The sequence below is a fragment of the Anguilla anguilla genome, chromosome 7 (genome assembly GCF_013347855.1).
Source record: "Anguilla anguilla isolate fAngAng1 chromosome 7, fAngAng1.pri, whole genome shotgun sequence".
Lineage (NCBI taxonomy): Eukaryota > Metazoa > Chordata > Actinopteri > Anguilliformes > Anguillidae > Anguilla > Anguilla anguilla.
Window position 1 is genome coordinate 9,074,556 of NC_049207.1, and position 23,293 is coordinate 9,097,848.

Here is a 23,293-nt window from a genome sequence, read left to right on the forward strand (position 1 = left end):
GAAAAAAGGTAAGCTGTCTGGACTTGGGTAGCAACTCAGTGGGTAGTAAGAGAGAGGAGAACAGGTTTGGCTTAAGCACAGTCTGGCACACTTCACCATTCTAACCTAAATATATGGAAAATCGTTATGCCGAGCATCAAACTTGCTTTCACGGGGTATTGTAAAAACAGACACAACACATTTAAAACACATTTATATTTGGGGTTAGTGTCAGAGTTGCGAATCCATCATTTCCTCAAGAAAACAAAGTTACAGCTCCTTCATCTTTAGCTTTCAATTCGCATCAGATGGGTAATAAGAATTGTTTTTCTTTATCGTGGCACTGTGATGCCACGTTTCCTGTGACATTTTTATTCAGGTCAAAAGACAGTTACATAACAATGATTGTGTTATGTAACTGTCTTTTTTTTAGCATCCAACACACACGTTCTTGTGATGAAGCAGGCTCTGCTGAAAGAAAGCTGTGAGATTTGTTCCTTTTGTGCTGTAACCTGCTGAACCTCAGGGAATCATTGTCTTTCTCGCTTTCTCTATTATACCAATTTCTTCAACCTACACTTGGCAATTTCACACCCATACTTAGGTAGCTAAGTATGGTTGCCACTTGTCTTATAGTTATTGTAACATTTATAATAATATTCTGTCCCTTAACAGATTTCCTCATGCCAAGTGATCGATCCACACCACTGTGACAGACACCAAGTATAAAACACAAGTTGAAATCTGCATGATCTTTTCACGCCAACAGCAATTGCCTCTGTAACACTACGTTAACAGCATGAAAGCCTGAGGTTCTTACCTGAGGCTCATCAATGGTCAGTTCATCGTCGTAGTCGTAGATGTCGTGGTTCTCCAAGTTCAAGTTGTCCAGATCTACATCGTAGTTGGCGGAATCATATGTGTCAAGCTCTTCCTGCCGAGTCTGTCTTGAGGGTGCGGCCACGGAGACCCTCAAGATGAGGAGGCCCAAAAGAAAGTGCACCATCATCTTCATCATCCCGCCTGCAAGAAAACTTCATTACTACCTTGTTTTCTCGTCTCCTTATAACTTATTAGATGCTAACTGGCTGCAACAATAGTAAAGATTTGAATCATTTAATAAATTAAAGAACAAAAACATGGTTCTTCCTTTTCCGCCTCCTCCACTTTTTTGTGATCCACCTGAATCTCAATGGTTCCATATGTTACCAGTGACCTCTGACCTACAGCCTCCATTTTGTAATTGTATCCTCATTTTTCTCAGTCCCACCCTATGGCACACAATGTCAGAGTTCATCAGATATGTCACGGAAAGGAATTTTAACATTGTTTAACCTCAGGGTTGTGGTTTTGTTATTGCGAGCATTCACTGTAGGTGAAGCCTCACAGCACTACAAACTTGTTGATTGCATGACTGTTCAGACAAATAACACTGATGGGATCTCCACTCTAAGGCCTATGTTCAGAGCTACATGCTGTTCATGCTTCTGACTTGCAAACTGCCATCTTAGGTCTGTTTAACCCTCCCCCTCCACTATAAAAGGTCAGAGTTCATCTGATATATTCAGGGCAGGAATGCTTTCATCCTAGACACGAAAAATCTTTCTTATCTCGGGCAACCTCCTTATGAAACCCTGAGACATTGGTCTTAGTTTTCTATGGAGAACACATCTCTGCAAAGTAGTGTGATGATTCAAATGTATTATGGAAAATTTAGGAAGGTCATATTTTTGTAAATGTGATTCCCAGACATATCTGAGGTCAGACTGAATCCTGGAACTTTAGATTCTCTGCAGTCAAGAAGGTGGATCAAATTTCAAACCAAAGTTTTACTCTTGATTCCCTAAATTAAGACATACTTTTTAACCAACCATCACTCTGGGCTTCTACCCTGCAATAAGCTGAGCTGAGACATCCTTTGGAAGCAGAAAGCAGCTTGCTAAGGCTTTCAACTGCCCCGGGTTAAAATGTGAAAAGGGTGCTGAGCTGGACTAGGACAAAGTCCCCGGGAGTTTATTTCTCTCTGATAAAGAGACCGGAAATACGTGTCAGGAATGAGAGAGAAGCTGAGACTGTGGGGAGTGAGAGGAGATAGAGGAACGAGAGGAGAGAGAGAGAGAGAGAGAGAGACAGAGACAGAGAGGCAGAGAGAGAGAGAGTCTGATGCTCGGTCGGACCTCAAGGCAAAATGAAAAGAAAGAAAGAGAGGTCCTGACAGAGGGCCTTTATGGGAGATAATCTTGGCCCGTCTCGGCATGCACGCTCAAAATTCCACCAGGGGCTGTGGACAGAGCATCAGTGAGTTATGACTGCAGGGGGAGGTTTCGCTTCGGGGGAATACAGGGAGCTCTCTGATGTCCTCAAACAGTGAGACAGACAGTCAGACTGATACATACACACACACACACACACACACGCATACACACACACGCACACACACACACACACGCTCGCTCTAGCACACACACCAACATGCATACACACACACACACACACACATGCACATGCATGCACACACACATTAGCACACACACCTACATGCATGCTCACATACAAACACACACATACATGTACACCCACACCTACATGCACACACACTCACAGACTTTGCAGGCACTGTCTTTTGATGGAGTCTAAAATGTGACTGAACAGTAATGAAAATCACTTGCAGTTTCAGCAAAGAGATACATCTGCTTTGTGTTGTAAAAAACACTTCTTTTTGTGCTGGTCCACAAGTGTGCTGTCAGACAGTTATAATTACACTGTGCAGTGTATGAAGTGTCTGTGTGTGGCTTACAGTCAGCTGCTGTGTTTTTTGTACATTCCAGACTTTTAATGATTTTACCGTTTCTTCTGAGCAGTGGGGATGGGCAGAAATATCATACTGTAATTTTTTCCATAAACGCCATATGCATGTATAAGTATGTGCAACTATGGATAGATGTACTCTACACACACATGCACACATGCATACACACACATGTGCACAAACACATTTGTTTACTTTCTTTGTTTTATATCAAGCTTAAGCATAATGATATTTTAATAGTATTGGTTGTCTTTTGTTCATAATGCTAATTGTACAAATGACACAAAATTCATGAAAGCAGTGTGTTGTCATCCAGACCTGTCTTTGAGGTATTGTAGATCAATGTGTGCATTTTAGTGTCATCTTAGTGCAAAGGTAGGAGTCACATCATCACAAAATGTAAAACAAAAGACAGACCAGCACGAATCAAAACTATGCATAACAGAGGCCATAATGAATTACTGATATTCACTTCCACCTTAAATACTGTGTGATCAAGAGAAACTATTTCCAAATGAACTGGACTAAATGAAGCAAAGATAATATTACTCCTAAGGCCATCAGGATACTGATCACAAGATCACAGGAACAACCTTTTGAACCATATTTAAACAATAAATTCAGTAGCATATATATATATATATATATATATGTATGTACATACATACATACATAATATATTACTATGAAATTTGAGCTTAAAAAAAAAAAACAGAACCTGCAATGTAGTGTTAATAAGGTACTGTAGCCTACACATAGCATTGTATTGAACAATATTTCTGAGGGCTTCAGCTAGTCTCAACCAAAATAGTCAATTAGTCTCAACCAAACTGGTCAACTTGTCTCAACCAAATGGTGGAATTAAGATGAAGGGAAAGCCCAAAGCCCAATATTCTTACCTCTCTCTCCCGCTTTCCAAAATGGTCCTGGCCGGTGAGGTGAAGGTGCTGAGGGTTCGGGGGGCCTGGGAAATGGCGAGGGGTCGATTGGAATGGAGGTGAGAGGGAGGATGGTGTGTGTGCGTTTGTATGCATACGCTCTCCCTGACCCAGGTGTGTGTGTGTGTGTGTGTGCGCCCACGTACGTATACGTATGTGTGATGGCAGCTTGATTTTGGTCACTCTCCACCTTATCACCAGAAGAAAAAAAAAAAAAACTGTAACAGAATACGAAGACCCCCCAAACTGCCCCCCCCCCCCCCCCCCCCCCCCCCACTTAATACCAACAAGAATAACTTTATTTGAGGAGGTTAATCAGTTTTATGTATGAAGTATTCGCCTTCCTTTTTCCTGAGGTGAAGATTCAGCGAACACATTCGCTTTCATGTACACATCTGCCGGGGACCCTGCTGCAGAACAATGGAGCCTCTGTGCGCCGGGCTTCCTTTTCTCTGCCGCTCTGTTGAGAAGGGAAGCCTTGGCCCTGCGAGGAGCCTCTCCGCACAGCCGATGCCAGGAGCGCCGCGGCGGGGCTAACAGGCCGACCGCAAAGGGCCCGGCCGGCCCTCTGAAGTCCCATGACAGTTTTCATGCGTCAGCTTTTTTCATCCCCGTTTGCGCCATTTTCCCCCTCACCAAAGACGGTTGAGCTTTTTTCTGATGTAGCAATGCAGAATGTGCTTCCTGGTCTCAAGACTCCAAACTCCTGTGTGCTAAAGCCTAAAGTGGAGGTAATGCTAGGGATGGTTCTAAAAGCGTAATTGTTTACAAATATGGTGGTAGGCTTTTTTTTTTTTTTTCAGGAAAGGTTGTAATGTATCACATCAAATTCAGAGTGTAATTTATTCTGAGTTGTTGATATTGTGTGTCCAGATATATTTTTTCTTCAGAAGTATGGGTCTCCCAAGTACAAGCAGAAATTTAGCCACAAGGTAGGGCTCCGCTTCCTGCCTCTTTAATCTCTGACACTGCTTCAATCGGTAATGGTTAGCAGCTGGCACTCGGTGTGTTTGAACCCGTGAACGCTGAATTGAAAGACAAAAGCCTGGATCATACCCAAGCACAATACATCAAGACTACACAGCGCTGTAAGCCAGATTGCGGTTTAATGCCATATTCTCCTGCAAGATTGAAAACATGCCATTGAAATATCAAGTTATGATAGATAGCAAACATCATCGTAAAGATGGGATTATTGCAGACCCCTGGACCCTGACTACTACCAATTATTACATTGAAACTGAAAGAATGTACACAGTTTCACCATATCAAACTCTTTATTCACACTGATGCAAAACAAATGAGTGAATTAAACAAAAAATAGGTTATACTATCATTGTCACTGAACAGGCCTGCTATCATAATTAGATAAATGGGCCTCTATTCCCAATGTGTTTGTGTCACAGAGGTTCTGTATTTGAAGTTTTTGGTATGTTTTGTTCTTGTACATACCATTTCAGAGACAGTGAAAGCAAACATTGCAACGTTGCAGAACTGTACAGTAACTGCCGAGTTGTGAACACAGTATGCTTAAGCACCACTCATAGAAATTAGTTTTGTGGATTGTCACAGAAAGCCAAGAAATGGGTCAAAAAGAACTGATTTCCCTTCAAAAAGCATTTAAGGTTTCCCAAAGCAGTGACGGTGTCTTTATGACTGTGGTATTTGATTGTTTTTATAACACAACTGTAGTACAAGTGTTTTTATCCAGGATTCATGGGATGTTTCAAAGACTGTTGATGGATTTCTACCTCAGTTGGTTGGGAATAGCTAAGTGATCCAACAAGTTGGATCAAGCTGGGCAATCGTACAGGAAAAATAAGAAGAAAGACTGAATGGCAAAAACCATCGGTGTCCTTCTTAAAATCATTTTCTTTTCAAACAGCCTGGTGTGAGGTACGGCATGGAGCAACAATCCAAGGCTTGTATTTCAGTGCATCCATTTGTCTGAGACATGCACACATGTGTGGTTGAGGCGGATGGACTGTGTGACCGAAAAGCACCCTCAGAGATTCCGGCTTCCCACTGCTGCGGCATAAATCAGGAAACCTCAAAGTCAGCACACGCCAGATACAGGTGTAAATTACCCAGCAGTCACGGGATGGATCCGCGGCTGAATGATTAGTGAGTCTGCGTGCCATGAGAGGCAAGTGAATGAGTATTTGCACACCTGAGATCACTTTTTGTTGCGCAAATGCCAGCCACTGCACAGAGGAAACACACCTGGAGTTTTTAAATTCACTATTTTGCATACCTGGCCCTGCATGTCATTGTGTCTGTGTGTATATAAGACATGGTTACTTAGTTATTTTTATTATTTCCATTTTCATCGATGCAATACTAGCCAGCATAAATGTAAGATTTTTTTTTTTTTGAACAAGTCAATTAATCTTGTATTTTATTATTATTATTTATTTATTTATTTATTCATTTTGCAATGGGCATAGAATTTATCTTTTTAATATTATTGCTGGGACCAGGGTTTCCTGCTCCCCCATATTATCTGGGTGACTTCAGAAGATTATAAGGTTTTGCAATTTGTTTGGTGGGAGTTGACAACTCTACTAGGAACTCAATGGAAAGAGTCAAAAGAAAGAGTCAAACAAAAGGTTTGATCATTTTTATTGTTGCAGCATTAGAAAGCATTTTAAGCATTCAATGCATTTGGAATGTTTACTACTGGCAAATTATAGCTGAGCCAGTTTAAAACATTTTTAAAGTCTTATCAACACATAAAAATATTAAAACACATAAACAGCACAAACCCTTCAAACACAATGCCCTCTCAGCCTGGTTACTTGAGATGGTGGCTGCAAGTTTGATCACTTATGAGAAATTTTTGTCTTCAGGCACAGGCACAGACACAGGCACATAACACCCTTGCAATGTTTTTGTAGCATGTGCGAAAATAGCAACATTAAAGGAAAGCCATTGGTAAACTGGCCATCTTATTTTACACGAAAGCAGTTACAGTATAATGTAATGTCCATGCAATATATGAACGACTACACTTTTCTGTGCAGGCACAGAGTTCACATTTTTTGAAAACATTAATCAAAGGTTACTGAGCTGACAGCTTTTAAATACAGAGGACAATTTATATAGAATAAATTATGTCAATGGAAAGAATCCCAGCCTGAGAATTTTCCAGGACTTAAGTGTAAATGACTTCCATATGTATAAATACAAAAAATACATACAGAGGAACCATAAAATGGGGGAAAGCTAGAAGAATAAGGTAGTAATTACCCAAAAATATTTTATTTATCAGATAACGGTAATCAATTTTAAATGCTTTCGTTAGTACACAAATAAATATGTTAGTTTAACCGGTACTAATTTTCTCGGGGAGTACAAATTCAGTGATAATAAATACGTTAGTCTAACTGGTACTTGCTGAGAAATACAAATGAAATTAGCAAAGAACCTGTTCCATGACATCATCCTCAGCATTCTAATAGCATGGAGCATTTTGAAATGAACGGGGCTTGAGTAGGCACAATGTGTGGTCAATAAGCAGTAATGCTGTCCACAAATTTCAAATGGAATCCACATTTAAAAACAATGATTTCATACTCTTCATACTCTTATGTCACTGTTTACATAAACACAATTATTTTCTGACATTTTGTGTAATCTTCTGTTCAGAAATTTGAGAGAAAATGTAGCTTTGGTCCAATCTATGCTGTTGTATGACACGATGCGCAAGTGACGAGGACGTTATATGACGATGGCTCTAAGGAGTCGAAAGCAGACCATCAGATCCCTGGAGATGGGGGGCTTGATCTCGTTTCCATCGAGGCGGAGGTAGCTTAGTCGAGGCCTGCACTCGTTCACACTCTCATCGATTGTGCCAATGGGCACGGGACAGATCTCGGTTCCGTTCACACCTGTAGGCACAAGATTTACACCTGTCAATAGCAAGTCCCTCACCCGCACAGGTACAAAACAATATTAAAAATAAAAAGCAGAATTTAAAGATGTCACTGTGTGAACTCGCATTGCCGACAGTGTCTGTGTACTTACTTTTGATTTTGTTGTGGTCCAGATGGAGGTGCTCAAGGCTCAACGGGAACAGAGGCACCTCGGTCAGCTGGTTGTGGGACAACTGCAGGTCCAGAATGCTGGAAATGTTAAATATATTCTTGGGGAGGCCCCCGTTACCCAGCTTGTTGAAGTTGAGTCGAAGGAAGGCCATCTTGGGCAGATCCTTGAAGTATTCGGGGGGTATGCTGTCAATGTCATTGCTGTCCAGGTAAAGCTGAATAGTGCTTGCCGGCAAGCCCAGAGGCATCGTCTTCAGGTTGTTCTTAGCCAGGTTGACTTGGACTAGGCCACCCAGACCCTTCAAATTCTGCTCGGTGACAGCCTCATCCCCAAGCTTGTTGCCCTGTAGGTCCAACAGGGCCAGGTGGTCCATCCCGGAGAAGACCCCTGGGGGTATTTTGGAGATCTTGTTTCTGGAGAGTCTGAGCTGCTCCAGGGAAGTCGGCAGCGGGCTGGGGATCGTGGTCAGCAGGTTCTCCTCCATCTGCAGGTGGATCAGGCTGCTAAGGGCCTTCAGCGCACCCTCTTCCATCCCCTGGTCGGTGATCTTGTTGTGGTTCAGGTTGAGCCACCTCAGCTCGGTGGCGTTCCGCAGGGCCTGCTCGGACAGGGCCTCGATCTGGTTGTTCTGGAGATAGAGGTACCAGGTGTAGGGCGGGATCTCGGGGATCTGCTTCAGGTTCCTGTTGTCACAGTACACAACGCGGGGGAAGCTGGGAGGACAGCGGCACTCCTTCGGACACCCCTGAAGCTGTTTCAGGAAGTGCTCGTACGGCATGTCCTGTGAGCTGACCAGGGGCAGCAGGGTGGAGAAGACCAAGAACAGCTTCATGTCACCGTTCAGCCTGTTGAGACACATGCAGGACGAAAGTACGAGCTAAAATGAGTGCAGCATCACAGGGACCATAGACACCATTGGGCCATTGAGCGAGTGAGAGGGCTCTGTTCCATTGTGTTGTGCTCCCTGAGGCCATCCACCTACAACAGAAAGGGAGAGAGCTGAGAGGGAAATTAGGGGAAAAGATTGGGAAATTATCTGGTCTCTGACATACAGTACTTCTCATCATAGCCATAATCCTCAGAAATTTGTGTTTCTAAATTCATTAAAGCATCGAGTGTGAATGGTTTCATTTCCCTGTTGCACTAGCAATAGGTAAACAAAGTCCTTAATCTCAGGATGTACAGATAATTGAAACCATAAATCTGCACCTAAACCAATATACACATTATATTATGCCTCAAATATTCTACTTCAGATTTTAAAAAAACATGTAATTCAACCTTGAAAAAACCTCAGAAAAGTTGTTTTTTTTTGGGGTTCAAATTATTTGTTAAGCTGGCTTATTCTGGCAACGTGTCAGCAGTGTCAGTGCTGATGGAGGCTGAACCCCTGCCTTTGGATGCAGGATTTCTCAGGACTGTCATCTGGTCCTGGTTTGTATTCTTGTGAGTGTCTGAGTTCCCTTCTTGTGCCTGGAATCGGTTTTCTTCACATTCGTATTCTCCGTAGAGGGACAGAGATCAAAAAGACAGCCCAGACAGCTGGCTGCCAGGCTGGGCCCCTGGTATACCCCGCACACCGTAGGGATAAGACCCCTGACACACCCGGCTCGCGACAGTCTGATCAGATCCCCTGAGCATCCTGGTCACTGCCGTGAGGTCAGATCCCAGGATCACTGAAGAGAAGAGAGATCAGTCCCCAAACATAGCTGGGTTACTCAAGGGAGAGCAGATCCCAGACTCACTTGGTGCTATACATCAAATCTCAGAATCAAATATCACTGCCGAGATGACATTAGTGCAAAGATCTGATCACCAATGCTTCCAATTGTCTGCTAAGGAAAAGTATTGTATACTTGCATGCTCTGTGCTAGCTGAATTCAGTGCAATGCATATAACACAGTCCAAGCAATACAAAGTGTCTACAGAGATAGAACAGGTGCATTTGCTATACTTCACATCTCACTTCTCTTTAGTGGACATTTATTGTTGCATGTTGTAAATTCACAAAGGACATAGCATATCAAAGTTCAGATACACATATACTGCTTAATAGTAACCCCTGAAAACAACACAGCCTTTCCCATTTATATTGTAGCAGCATTAAATCTAATAAATTATTATATTGGGTACCTCAATACCCCCAAAAACAAGTTGAAAAAATCCCAAGATTTGTTTTGAGGTACTGACAATTCATGCAAGACTCCCATCATTAATAGTGTAAAAAATAACTGCCACAAATACATCCATTGCCGACAGACCCACCTTGAGAAGTCTTTCTGTCTGTTCTTCTGCCTTGACAGGAGGGATTGAGTTTCCTTCTCCCTGTACTTCTAGAAGCCGCTGATATGTGATCGGTTAATTTGGCAGACAATAGAAGTCCTCTCAGCCAATCACAATCATCTCATATCAATGGTCATAATATTCTGGTAGCAGATCCTATCCTTCTTAAGTTTGCCGGAGTAGAGTAGACATGTCCCGTTTACTGCCAGGTTAATAGAGGCCAACTCACTCTTGCTTACCCTCCTCCTTCCTACCCACCTTCATCCTGGTTATGACCTTCCCCCAGACACTTTTTGTAGACTCTTTTGAGATAACGTCTGTCTCTCTGTCTCTCTCTTTCACTCTCTCTCTCTCTTCCAAGACTGGTACTGATTATCCATCTGTAATTCATCATTTTAAATTATTTAAATATTCCATGTTCACCAAAACTGCAGTCGTGGTGGAATTTACCATTCGTATGAGATCACTAAAGCACATGTTCAAAATTTTGTTGTAGAAGGCATGCATAATCATCTTTTTATGTTGTGCTGAGTTTTCTTTTTTATTTTAATTGATTTAATCCTCATTTCAACTGAAATACTGTCAATCATCCAAAGCGACGTACAAAAGTGCATATCATGGTCATTGGACAACTACAAAACACAGGTTCAGTAATGTACAATACTCATTTCGTACAGCTATTTATAGCCAAGAACCCAGTTCAGTTCACGCAGTGAACATTATTAGACCTAATTTATGCCAAGCCAAACTAGGGGGGCAGATCAGGACTTTTGGAGAGTTTCTGGATGTTCAGGGTTCAGATTGACTCCACTGAACCCAGGGGGCATTTCATGTATTTCTGACAACCACCGTTCCTGTAAATATATTAACATTTTCCATCAAGATCCAAATGGTGCCTTTTTTTCTGGGATTAACTGGAGGCCTTTGTCTCCAGGAAGAGGAGAACAAACACTAAGCTGTTGCTTTTTAAGGCCATCCCTCAACAGCCGTCTCTAAAATTGCTCATCACATCCAGGAGAGATGGAAAACATCGTTTTCCATCTCTCCTGGATCGACGTCCAGAAAGCCGGAAAGGGAAAGTGGCTGAGCAGAGCATTCGCTCATCCACAGAGATGTGAGTCAGCCCGTCTAAAAACCAGCAAGGCATTGAGCCCACCTCTGCTGCAGCCTGCTTGCCATATGCCAATGTGAACTCACTTAGTAGGACTAGTTGGGTTAGTACTGTTTTGGATTATGTTGTTGGCTCCCCGCTCCATGCCACCCCGCCCCCAGGTTGAAATTTGTGGGCCTGCGTCCACTCCCCCGTTTTGCTGACATCATGGTCCTAGAGGACATTCTTCTGTCCATTGCTGCCCATCGCTGGCGATGCCATTCCCCTAAGATTTCCATGCTGACAGCACTATACGCACCATTGCCTCCGAAAGATCATCATTAAAGCTGTCTTGTAAAGCTGTCTTGAAACACATTCCGGTTACCGATGTATCCTCTGGAAGCAATGCTTGCCATAATCATAGGCAATGAGTCTTATCCAGAATTTTTATGCAGGACTCTATTCATGCTGTGATGTTATGCTCTCAGTTTGTGGATAAGCCACACTTGTGTGGTAGCCTTTTACATACTGTATTCGGTACCTGTTGCCCTTCACTTACCCAAATGTGTCTATTTTTTTGTATACTTCCTGTAGTTTCCGTATGGAAAGTTGCCCATGTGCAAATACAGAACGCACAATGCACAGCATAAGGAAAAAATCCTTTATGAGGGTTTTTTTTTTTTTTTTTTTTTTTGAAGAGTGGCCACTGAAAATGTCAATATTGGAGCCGGGTTTGTAGGCTCTGTTCCATGAGAGAGTCACAGAGGTAACGCCACCTGTGGTAGATTACTACTTCTCACTCAAAATCCTGAATGGTCTGTACGCATGGTACCAGACTGTCAGCAACAAAGAAATGTGACTGATGGGGATGGATATGAAAGGCTCCAATCCAGACACATACTTAAAAGGCTTTGTAAAAAATAAAAAATAAAAAGAGATCTTGCTTGTACTGTACTTGTGACCATGTGTGCTGGTTGATGTCAAATTCTGAAATGCTTTACCTTGAAACTAGGAGCAGGGTGAACATTTGGGAGTCTTCCAACTATTTGTAGTTCTAAGTAATGAGGTCCAGATTTGGAAAAAGAATTGTGCTAGCATTGCATTGTAAAAAAAAAAAAGGTTTTGTCTTTCTTCACTTACTTCTTTAGAGCGTCTTCATGGATGCTTTTTGGGGATGGTATTACTGTATGTGTTTTTACCATGAATACAAATGTAATTATAAAATGCATTTATATCCCGGGTAATGAAGTTCTAAAGCTCCATGGTGATTATTTGGGCCATTAAACAGCCTTATGAACTGAACTAAACTAAATCTAATGTTCCACTCCAGACACTGTATTTATATAGTTGCAGTTTTTAGGAGGTAACATTCTTTTTAGCTTGCAATGCTGTCGTGTAAACTCAGCACTGTAAAAAAAAAACTCACATTTTAAGAGCTGAAGTGTTATGTACTTTTTTTTTTTCATTTTTATGTAATTCTGTTTCTATAAATCAAGCACTCATCATGATGGATCGGTTTGAGAAACCACCCCGTTTGTTGACACTGGCCAGCTGATACTTTTCCAAAAGTGCATCTCCATTTTTGTTTTCTGTAAGCCCCTCCTCCCAACAGAAGAACAAAGAAAATACCAAGCACAGGGCTGGAAAAGAATTATTGGCAATAAAATATACAATATCGTTCTTTTTGGCAAATATCCTCTGCGACCATAAATTATCATAATAAATATTGTACAAACAGTAAACCTGTAGAACTGTATCTATAAACTGTAACATCTGTATCTCCAGGCTGTGCTTGGCTCAAGGCCTTTGATTGCCCGATATTTAGACAGCTGACTGAAAGTATTTCTGCCCTTGTGCTGGCCTTATCGCACAGAAAACCCCTGAAGCCGGTTAGATTACTGTATAGCAGCTTGATAGACATCCTGCCTGTCCTACGGAACATTAGTTTTCCATAATATGCTCTTTTCGTTGTTTTAAAAATCTTTGTTTGAAGAACCAATTTGACTCTCATGACTTGGAAAGCCCTTGTGTCCATAAGAAAACAGATAATCTGTCTGGTGCCTTTCTTATGTTATGATAATAGCTATGAAGCTCATAAACAGCTTCATGAGGTATCAGTTTGATATTGATATCAGTGCAACACTCTACAAAATATAATATACATTCTATAATATATTATTCAAAGAAAACATGCTATACATAATAAATGATCACCATATACTATAATAAGATATACTGGTTGTGCAGACATACCTCAATGCACTGGAAGACCTCCAAGTCCTTTTAAAAATAAAAATTATTATTCAATATTTATGCGTGTTTAAGTAGCCATATATTACTACAAAATGTATGCATGAAACTACAAGACCAGTCTAGTAATACAAACAGGCTACAGTAAATATTTATTAAAGTTCTGCAATTTACTGAAATTGAAAATCAGAGGGTGTCACTTCAGTTATACTATCAGAATTATCAGACAATTAAAAAATGAAAGTGGTAAGTCAAGGAAAAAATGCAAGCACACTAGAATACATTTCATGCAGTCTAAATGCAAGTGCTTATTGTCACTGTCGTTTAACAAAGTAAGGATAGTCAAGTGCACAAATCTGGACAGATCTGCTTTGACACGAAAGAGCCACAAAAAGTGCGCAGTCAGTGACATCTTCATGAATGAATCTCATAATGAAATCTCACAGCGCTCGTCGACCACAGGACGCATCTGTAATCATAATCCTGATCATCACAATATGTTGATTTTTAATGCGCCCTCGTCCGCTACACAGCGCTTCCCTCCCTGGCTCGGCTTCAGCGGCGCGAGCCAGTGAAACTCCTGCAGCAGCTGCTGCCTTGAAGCCTGGGGCCGCGCGCGAGCGTGAAGTCAGAGGAAAGATATGGAGCAATAAAATACTGTTGTTATGCAGCTCCCTTCAAACAGACAGTGTAATGCAATGCAGGTGAAGGAACAGCCCTCCTTTTGGAACGAAGCAAAAAACAAAACAAGCAAAAAAAAAAAAAAAAAAAAGAATAATTATAATAATACCTGTTTTTCCAAAACATCTTTGCCTGGTCGTCTGTGGTGAGGTTGAGGCGCTCGATAAGGGGTCTGGGTGTGACACTCCCCCTCGTCCTGCTGGAGGTTCTGGTTCTGCCTGCAGAGGGACCGCTTCTAGAAGAGCTGCATTCACAATGGCTCCTGTACGACTGCGGGGAGCCTTATTTTTATTGTTGTTCCTATAATGTCTTCATGGCTATACGTTTGACAGTGACTAGTGGGGAGGTGGGGATGGGGGATGGGGGGATGGGATGGGGGTCTCTTTCCCGAGCTGACATTGGCTGCGGTATACGAGCCCAAGCATCAACATAATGTGCTTTTCCCTTTTTTCTTTTCTTTTTTCTCTTAAAAAAAAAAAAAAAAAAAGAGTTCATCCAGTCTCCATGCTATAGGGTGTGATTGTTCTGGCAGGTGTTTGGGAGGTTGTTGGTTAACCCTTGTGTGGGCGCTGGACACCAGCACTTTTCATTACGGTCTCTGTATTTGCCTGATCGGTTTTACTCCACAGCTGAGACAGGCGCTCGAGGCGCACATTTCACTGGTTCTCTCTTCCGAGAGTTTGGGGAAAGGACGGACAGAGATGCTCTGACATGTCTCATTCAAGAATTCACTGTTTTGTCTGTGCTGTAGATTCAAGTAGGTGTGTGTGAGTGTGTGGGGGGGGGGGGGCGAGTGGTACATCTGTGCGTATGTGTGTGTGTGTGTGTGTATGCGGTGGGAGGGGGCCTTCTCTGTGGAAAAGCAAACACCTTTTTCTGATTAGGTATTCAGCTGTATCAGTTGCCCCCTCCATGAAGCAGTCCCAAAACTGGGAACATCTGGCCATTTGGCTTGTTGGGGTCTCTGGGAGATTGAAAGCACATGGAGAGGCAAAGAGCTGGCCAAACTTTCATTAACTCTTTCAACCCTAAGTGATTTTTATGTTTTTTCACTCCCCTCAGTATTTTACTGATTAAACAGGTTTATCCTATACATAACCCCTCATGCAGCCCCCTCCTTTGTTCACAAGACTTTCCCCTATCAAGGGAATGTCAAGGATAGGCCTGGGTATAATATGGATCAGTTGGTAGGCCCTCTTATAGGAGGAAAACATTTTTGCTTACTAAAAATGTGTTCACTTGAGTACATCTTCAAAACCAAAAGTGTCAGCTCAGGTATATCATCTTGGATTACAAGAATAGGTTGTATGGAGTAACCTCATCATAAAGCCATGTCAATAGGACAATCAGACACAGCTTGAGAATAACTGTAGTAATGGAATGCCTGTAAAACAATGGCTATATTTCTATAGTTATATGGTAGTACAATGTATACATAGGATTGTTTAACACAAACCATAAAAACAACAAGTAACCTCTTAGAATAGCGTGAATTCGTTGTTTCAGTTTTACTTTGGCACGTTGTCCGTCATGGAAATAAACATCCCCATCCCAAGAAAGTACACTTCCACTGAACCATCATTCACCTACTGAACCATCATTAGAATGAAGTATGGCATGAAATGGCAGTTCTACTGATAATGTTTATTTCTGAGACATAGTTCTGAAGTATTACAACCTGCACCGCTGTGTTCTCTCTGCTTTGTGTGTTTTCAGTAGCTAGTACTGTGCGGAAACAGCCGACAATTAGCGAAATGTAGTTGTGGTTTTCGACGGCAAATCCGGTTTTATTGTCGGTTGATTCGACACATTTGAGAGTCACAAGTCTCCGCTGCATAACAAAAAAAAAGAAAGAAAACGAATCTACGGTCAGGAATAAGGGAGTTATTCAAATGGAGTTTAAAGGGAGTGTTTTATGACGCCAACAGGTGTCATTCAAGAGTTACAAAGTTCCAAAGCTGGGATGTTGTTGGTCCCCAAAGGTCCGTATTATTTTTACTTTAGACTTGGGAAGATTGTTTCACAAAGATCTGAAAGAAAGGACAAGAGGTTATGAATTTTGACTGAGATAATTTGTTTGTTTGCACACACACACGCACAAATCACTGAATTTTGAGTCTCCCTGACGTAAGCGCACTTGACATTAGGATTGTCATTGTTTAGTTGGACCTACAACCATCCAGACCGACACACACCTGGCACATTACCCTAAAGGGTACAAGTACAGTTATATGTTTAACTGTAGAAATAATACTGGGTATTTTTATAGCGAAAAGATTTGTGTTCTTTATTCAGTTCCATCAGGGCCTTGAGAACCCATTTCAATGTCCTCTGCATTCTGACCCGGCCATGTTAAGTCACAACTTAACATTCACAAGCTGTGCTAGGGAGCTAAGGCAGAGTGGAGACAGTGAGCCCCATTCTCTGATTTTCTTTTCATATTCCTTCCGTTCAAAGGAATGCCTGAGCAAAGTCTTCTCCTCCCCAGACACGCTCTGGCCACTCAGCACATGGGAGTGGGCAACAGATGGGCCTCACTCAAGACCCTGCCAAAGAGTAATGAGGCCCAGAGCATTAGCCAGAGATTTACAGGCCCCTAAAACCAAGGCACCGATGGCCTACAGGCTGGTCCTCGGTACCTCAGACTTAAGCCTTTCCGGCGCCTCATCTTTCTTCCTGTTGATTTATTTCATATTCTGGAGAGGTAGTGCATTCATGGTTGATATTAACGGGAGGGTACAGGAGCATATGTGTTCTGAGGGGCACCCTCCCTCCGCTTGTTGTTGGTTTGCCCTTTGTTACTTACTGTGTTTTACACACTTGGCCTTGTTGGAATTATTAATATGACACTGTTGAATGGTACTGTATAGATGTAGCAGGAAGACCTTTGAATTGAAGCCAGGTGGCTCAATTATACATTTCAGCCATAAGAGAGATCGTTTGGAGCCTATTATATACACAACATAACTTTTTCCATGACATAACAGCTGTGGAATTTTATTTAGTTACTTAACTTATAAAGAGTGTACAATTGCTTAACTCCCATTTGTGTAGCACAATTACTCTTCATAATCCAAACTGCATATGTTCACAAACAGCAAGTCCATCATGTTTGAGACAAAACCATATTTTTCTTCATTTTGCTTTTTCATAATCTTTTATTAGAATCAAGGAATTCATATGTGGTTAAAGTGCATTTTCCAGTTTTTATTAGAGGGTATTTTAGTACATTACAAATAGCTTCACAGGTGTTTCTGATTAGTCGGGTGTGTTCAGCTGCTTCTTTACTGCAAGTATAAGATAGCTTTCAGCATCTAGTCTTGAAGACTTTTGATTGCCGTTGGAGAGGTGTTTGTCAGCATAAGGACCAGAGTTGTGCCAAGGAAGCCATTATGAGGCTCAAAAACATGAAAAAAATCAGGCAAAGACATAGGCCAAACCTTACACTGTTTGGAACATCATTGAGAAGAAAGATCTCTGGTGAGTAATCACAAAAGGCCTGGTAGGCCAAGGAAGACCTCCACAGTTGATGATCTCTTATACTTGCACTAAAAAAGCAATTCAACACACCTAACTAATCAGAAACACCTGTGAAGCCATTTGTCCCGAACAGTATGGTGCCCTTCAATGGGGAGGGATTGGGGCTATGCATGAAAAGTGTTGTTATTTCTACATGGTGAAGCCAAAATATATTATAATACCTTTTAAGATTAGCTGGGAAATCTTTAACCACATGTGCATTGTTTGATTGCAAATTTAAAAATTTTCAGTACAGAGCTAAATCAAGTAACAAATATATCTTTGTTCCAAACATTATGAAGTAATGTTAACATAAGTCCATATAATATGAAAGTTTTGTACAAGTTGGATATGTGTGGATATATTTAATATTATCATATAATTAATGCGTTATAATGTCCACAATTTCATTGAATGGAATTTTAAACAACAGGTTTTGGTAAATGTATTTTATTTATTTTTTTATGTACAATGGATTATCCAGCCAAGAATGGTTTAGGTGGAAAAAAAAAAAAACATGTATATAAAAAATCAAGATAATGTACTCATTGTCTTGCACATTAGAACGGTTATTCAACTGATTGTATTCTACAATATGGCAAAACAATGTAACCATGAGCAAAAAATGCTAAGTTATCATACATATTTAGCATGGGTTTCATGCAAGTAACCGAAAACAAGTTATTTATAGATGATGTACAAAACACTGCCTATGGTTTTGTAGGTCACATCAATGTCTGAATAATGTCTATAAGGAAAATAACTCCCATATGTTTAGTTTTTATTTATTCATTGTGAAACCGTAACTGAAATGTCACCCAATTATAGTGTATTTATATCATGTAAACATACACTTTATATATATTTATATATATATAAAGTTACTAAGCTCCACATTGGGGCACAGATTTATGGGCCTATATGATTCGTTTGCTTATGAACCTACAGCACACTGCAGAACTGCCCTCTCTGTTGTCTTTCAGTTGATTTAGGTCTTGGCACGATGTGTTGCTGAGTCTGAAGCAGGGCGAAAGAGGTGCGTGAATGTTTTGTTTGAAATACTGTCCGTGAGGAGGAGGAGGAGGATGAGGAGGGTGGGAAAGCCTGGAGAAGGCCTTTAGTCTGTGGCGTCTACAGTGAGCTCAGCAGCCTGGCGGAGGCAGTTGGACGCGTCGAATGGCACGCTGCTGCGAGTTAAGTGGTTCCCATCCAGGCGCAGGTGTCTGAGTTTGGAGTAGTTGACTGGCCCAACGATCTTGCAGAAGCTCCCCAGGTCAAACTCTGCAGGAACAGAAGGAACAAAAGAAGGGTCTGTCAGAAAGCTGTTCTAGACCTCAAGTTGGCAAACTCTGTTTGAAAATTCTTTAGGAAAAAAAATAAATTATTTCAAGTTTGGCAATTTGTCCACACACTAATCTACACACCATAAATGTTTGTGAAGAAAAATACCTGCATTCATTTGTTATTCAAACATTAAGAGACATTTCTAATTGCAACTGAGCTATAGTGATGGTAAAGCAGAAAGCAATTTGTGCTATAAATGTATTTAATTTGAAGGTTGCATCATAAGGACCCAAGCTCTGGTGAACGATCCAGTTGCACTCATGGCAAACGAATCACATTAGATAAGGGCATGGCAACTCACTGCTGATCTCGTTGACCTGCAAGTAGAGGTTCTCCAAGTTCTCGTTGACTTCTGGGATGGATGCCAGCTTATTGTAGGAGAGGTCCAACTCGATGAGGGACGATACGTTGAAGGCCCCAGCGGGAATGCCAGAGTCCGCCAGCTCGTTGTGAGAGATGCGGAGGTATTGCAGCTGAGGAAGGTTCTGCAGGTAGTCCTTGGCGATGCTGGCAATTTTGTTGTTGTCGGCATAGAACATCTGAACAGACTTGGGCACGCCGGCAGGTAGCTTCCCCAGCTTATTGTGGCTGATATCCAGGTAGTGAAGAGACTTGAGCCCCTCTAAGGCTCCATCGAGGCCCTCGGTGGTGAGCTCATTCTCTTGCAGGTGGACGGAGGTCAAGTTTTCCAGCCCCACCATTAGGTTTGCGGGGATCATGGACAGCTTGTTTCCAATCATCTTCAGCTCAACAAGGGACTTGGACAGTGGCCCCACAGGCTCTGAAAGGTCATTGTAGCTGAACAACAGCCTCTCCAGGGAGGCCAGCTTCTCGAAGGCGCCTTTCTCCACCTTGCTGCTTTTGATGCGGTTGTTGTCCAGGATGAGCCAGCGGAGGTCAGTGACATTGGCAAAGGCGCCAGCCTTGATGTCCTCAATCTGGTTGTTCTGCAGGTAGAGGTACTTGACGCCAGGGGGAATACCAGGGATGGATTTGAGGCGTCGGCCATCACAGTACATGGCACTGGGGAAGTTCATTGGGCAGTCGCAATTCTGGGGGCAGTTAGGCCCCGACGGGCCCAGCAGGTGAGAGGGGTCCAGGTAGCCTTCGTAGTCATAGTACTGACACAGGACACTGCCACTCAGAATGCTTAAAAGAAGTATGCTGAGGGGACTCATGTTTTCTGCCAACAAATTAAACCTGTCTGGGGTAAATCAGAGGGAAGAACAAACACATGTCATGCCCATCAAAGTGATGTCATATCTGCTATGAGCGTACTGCCTATATGGTGTGTCAGACTAAATGACCTTACCCCAAAAACAAAACAACAGCAGTAAGGCTTTTTATTGCTCTTGTCTTTCCACTGAGAATCACTGTCATGGAGATGATTTCAGGATCAGAGCAATGAACATAACCCACAGAGATGGCCCAAAGATAAGACCTAGTTCCTGCCAATCCACAGTGAGCCATTAGACCACACACAAATTCTGCACAGCTCTGTGAAGCCATTAAGTACTCTTTCACTGAGCCACTCTACTCTTTCTGGTTTTAGGCTGTAGATCTCCTGACAGGAGCTGGCCTTGGCTAACAGTTTGTTGACTGACTGCAGTTCATATGTACAATGAGCTCAGAGCCTACACAAGACAACCAGAACTTGGTATAATTAAAATTGCTAAAATTCCAGTTAAATCAATGCTAATTCCAGTCCACGTTCTTATTCACGTCATTAATGGTTTATTCTAGCGAGAGAAAAAAAAGCAAATACTAGCTAATTATTGCTAGCTTAAGTAAGCAAAAGCTAGCTAGCTAAGCTAGAATGTATTTAAGCTAGCTAGAAAATACACCAAACGTGAAGACATTTTCCATTTATAAAAAAAACATGATGTACGCAACACCAGATGTGTTCAGATGGTCTGGAATCAGTAGCACTTGAGTGAAGAGACTCCATTGGCTGAAAGCCAAACTGCCACATTAGTCATTTTAGAGTGGAAGCATAGCTAAGGTGGGCCAGGTGAGAAACTTGACCTCCATCCCTCTCCCATCATTAGAGGCATCTTGGTGACACTGAGTGTTTGTGCTAAAAATGCACCCTGCATCCTAACAATTATAAAGGACCTTCCTATACTTCATATACTATGCACCATTTTCCTACCCTGTCCCCCACATTCTGTATAATCCTTTAGTTAAGGTCTACAGTACAATGGAAAAACAAATCATACAATGGCATATGAAGATGTATCACAAGCCCTTAAATTTATGGACTGTACATTCTGAACAGTTAAGGACTTTTCAGCCTCTAGTCAGTAGCTTTCAGATATCATATATTGAACTACTCAAAATGTAGAAGAATTACTCTTATTTGCAAGATAGTTCATTTAAATAAATAGTAGCTGTAACACTTGCACAAATGCTATTGTGTTGGCAAAACCTCAGTATAACTTTTCAAAAGTTAATCATTTGACAAAAATATGGGATGTTAGTAATAAAGCAAGAACTATCAATAATAGACAATGAACACTGCTTCCCAGCAGTCTGTGTTGATTGGAAAGAAAGTTTTATGAATGCCAGATGCTCATCTATGTTAAAAGTTTTAGAAATTTGTTAATGTGAATCCTGAATTTGTAATTACTGTAATTTGAAAAAAAAAATTTGTTATAAATTTATTTGTTATTAATTCCCATTAATGCTAAACACTCTGTAGTATAGCACTGTTAAAATTCAGCAGCAGGGCAGCAGGGATGATTTCAAATGCCAAATCCTCACTGTAACATAATACTGGACATGCAGTACAAATTGGACACATCCAAAAATACCCATTATGAGTCTATAAATGTACTGAGTCATGCTGAATCCAAATTCTGTACTGCCATGACTAATATTATAGTCTATCACACAACATTTTTGAAGCTGAATCAAAAAATTCTGAAGCCAGAATCTAAGCAGCCTTTAAAAAGAAAATAAAGAAAAAGTATAACTAAGACTCATGTCTGTGCACTCACACAGGACACACATTTCAGCTCTGTCTCTACAGCAAAAATATTAAAGAACATAAGTGACTACCATACTGACAAAAATTTTTGTGTGAATGCACTTACCTTTCTTTCTGTGTGTCCGCTTGCAGAATGATGGGCAGAATGGTCCTCACCTCTACCTCAGCAACAGGTAGGAGTGACCGGGGAGATCAGACGCTGGTCTCAGGAGGAAGAGAGCGAGGGAGTGGAAGTCTATGCTAGACCTCTGTGGTCCTGGTACTGACAAAAAGACAACAGCCAAACTGGAGTCATGCTGCACTTTAAAGTGAGTATGTCATCTATATGGGCTTTACAGCACGGCTTCCATGAAATATGGCCCCTCTAATGAGGTGCAGGCGTACCCTTATAGTGCAGAACATCTGTTGCCTGGATGGGACTGTATTGTTTCACACATACGGCAGTGCACCATACCTGTATTTCTGAAAGTGTTTATTTTTTTGTATCTGACTTTCCCTCCTTCCTAAAATCTTTAACTACCTCTCCAAACAAATAAGTTTTCCTGTGTATTTACTCAGGTGCAAACGCAGAACGGACCAGAACTACAGTGGTCAAATGATAGTTCCAGAACAACAACAAAAATGTTACACCAAAAAAAAAATTTTTTTTTAAGTTTTCTTTTTCACTGGAAATGATCCAGATGCCTAAGCCAAATGAAGTTTCAGTAACAGCATGTTAGCCATTAAAGCTGAATATGTGGGAGATAGTTGAATGGACCAGATATAAATGGCATAGCTGCCTCCACTCTGACCCTTCTACCCTGTGTTTTGTATAGCCTTAGTCGTCCCAGGGAAGAATTTGCCCTGCCCATGTCCAATTCTTAGCATGTGCTGTGTGTAAATCAGTCAGACACTCACAGCCTTGTTTAATCTTCAGGTACATCAAAAGGATCCCTGCCACACATTTGCAAGCATGCAAATGCCACACACAAATGATCAGAGAGGGAAATATACTCTCCTTTTTTGTTTCTGAAGGCGATTCCCTACCACCCCCATCCGATACTGCTACCCCTTTAGCCACTCCCCCTTCAAACGCCCAAAAAAAGTGGATGGAGAACATTTTGTCTTTTGCAAGCCCCCAAAAAAGGTTGTATTTAAATGATCTGTGCACGTTTTAATGGACTGTAGAAGCTTTACTGTATACACAAAGAAGAACATTTTTTTGCTAGTTTTTCTGTCCTCCCACAGACTATTGCTCTGCAGCACAAGTTCAGGTTCTGGTGCTGGTGAGGCCTTGGAATTTGAAACTCTTTAAACAACAATATCACAAAATGGTTGAAAGTGTTTAAAGTGGAACTCTGCTGAAAACGTTTCACTTGGCATTA

The 23,293-nt window shown here is 41.5% G+C and overlaps 2 protein-coding genes across 4 annotated transcripts; both read right to left on the reverse strand.

Moving 5' to 3' along the window:
• Window positions 1–6,331: 6,331 nt before the first annotated feature.
• On the reverse strand, window positions 6,332–14,389 carry kera (keratocan). 2 transcript variants are annotated; one of them, XM_035425193.1, is made up of 3 exons: window positions 14,187–14,389; window positions 7,753–8,618; window positions 6,332–7,616 (listed from the first exon to the last, which is right to left on the reverse strand). In XM_035425193.1, exons 1-3 carry the CDS (start codon window positions 14,201–14,203, stop codon window positions 7,447–7,449), a joined length of 1,053 nt encoding a protein of 350 aa, XP_035281084.1. In that variant the 5' UTR covers window positions 14,204–14,389; the 3' UTR covers window positions 6,332–7,446. The 2 variants fall into 2 exon arrangements, with proteins under 2 accessions (XP_035281084.1, XP_035281085.1); XM_035425194.1 differs by lacking the exon at window positions 14,187–14,389 and adding an exon at window positions 10,039–10,328.
• Window positions 14,390–18,030: 3,641 nt separating this feature from the next.
• On the reverse strand, window positions 18,031–22,930 carry lum (lumican). 2 transcript variants are annotated; one of them, XM_035425140.1, is made up of 4 exons: window positions 22,827–22,930; window positions 22,036–22,191; window positions 19,242–20,144; window positions 18,031–18,877 (listed from the first exon to the last, which is right to left on the reverse strand). In XM_035425140.1, the coding sequence occupies exons 3-4, from the start codon at window positions 20,116–20,118 to the stop codon at window positions 18,714–18,716; spliced, it is 1,041 nt and encodes a 346-aa protein (XP_035281031.1). In that variant the 5' UTR covers window positions 20,119–20,144; window positions 22,036–22,191; window positions 22,827–22,930; the 3' UTR covers window positions 18,031–18,713. The 2 variants fall into 2 exon arrangements, with proteins under 2 accessions (XP_035281031.1, XP_035281032.1); XM_035425141.1 differs by lacking the exon at window positions 22,827–22,930 and having other exon boundaries at window positions 22,036–22,270.
• Between the last annotated feature and the right edge of the window lie 363 nt (window positions 22,931–23,293).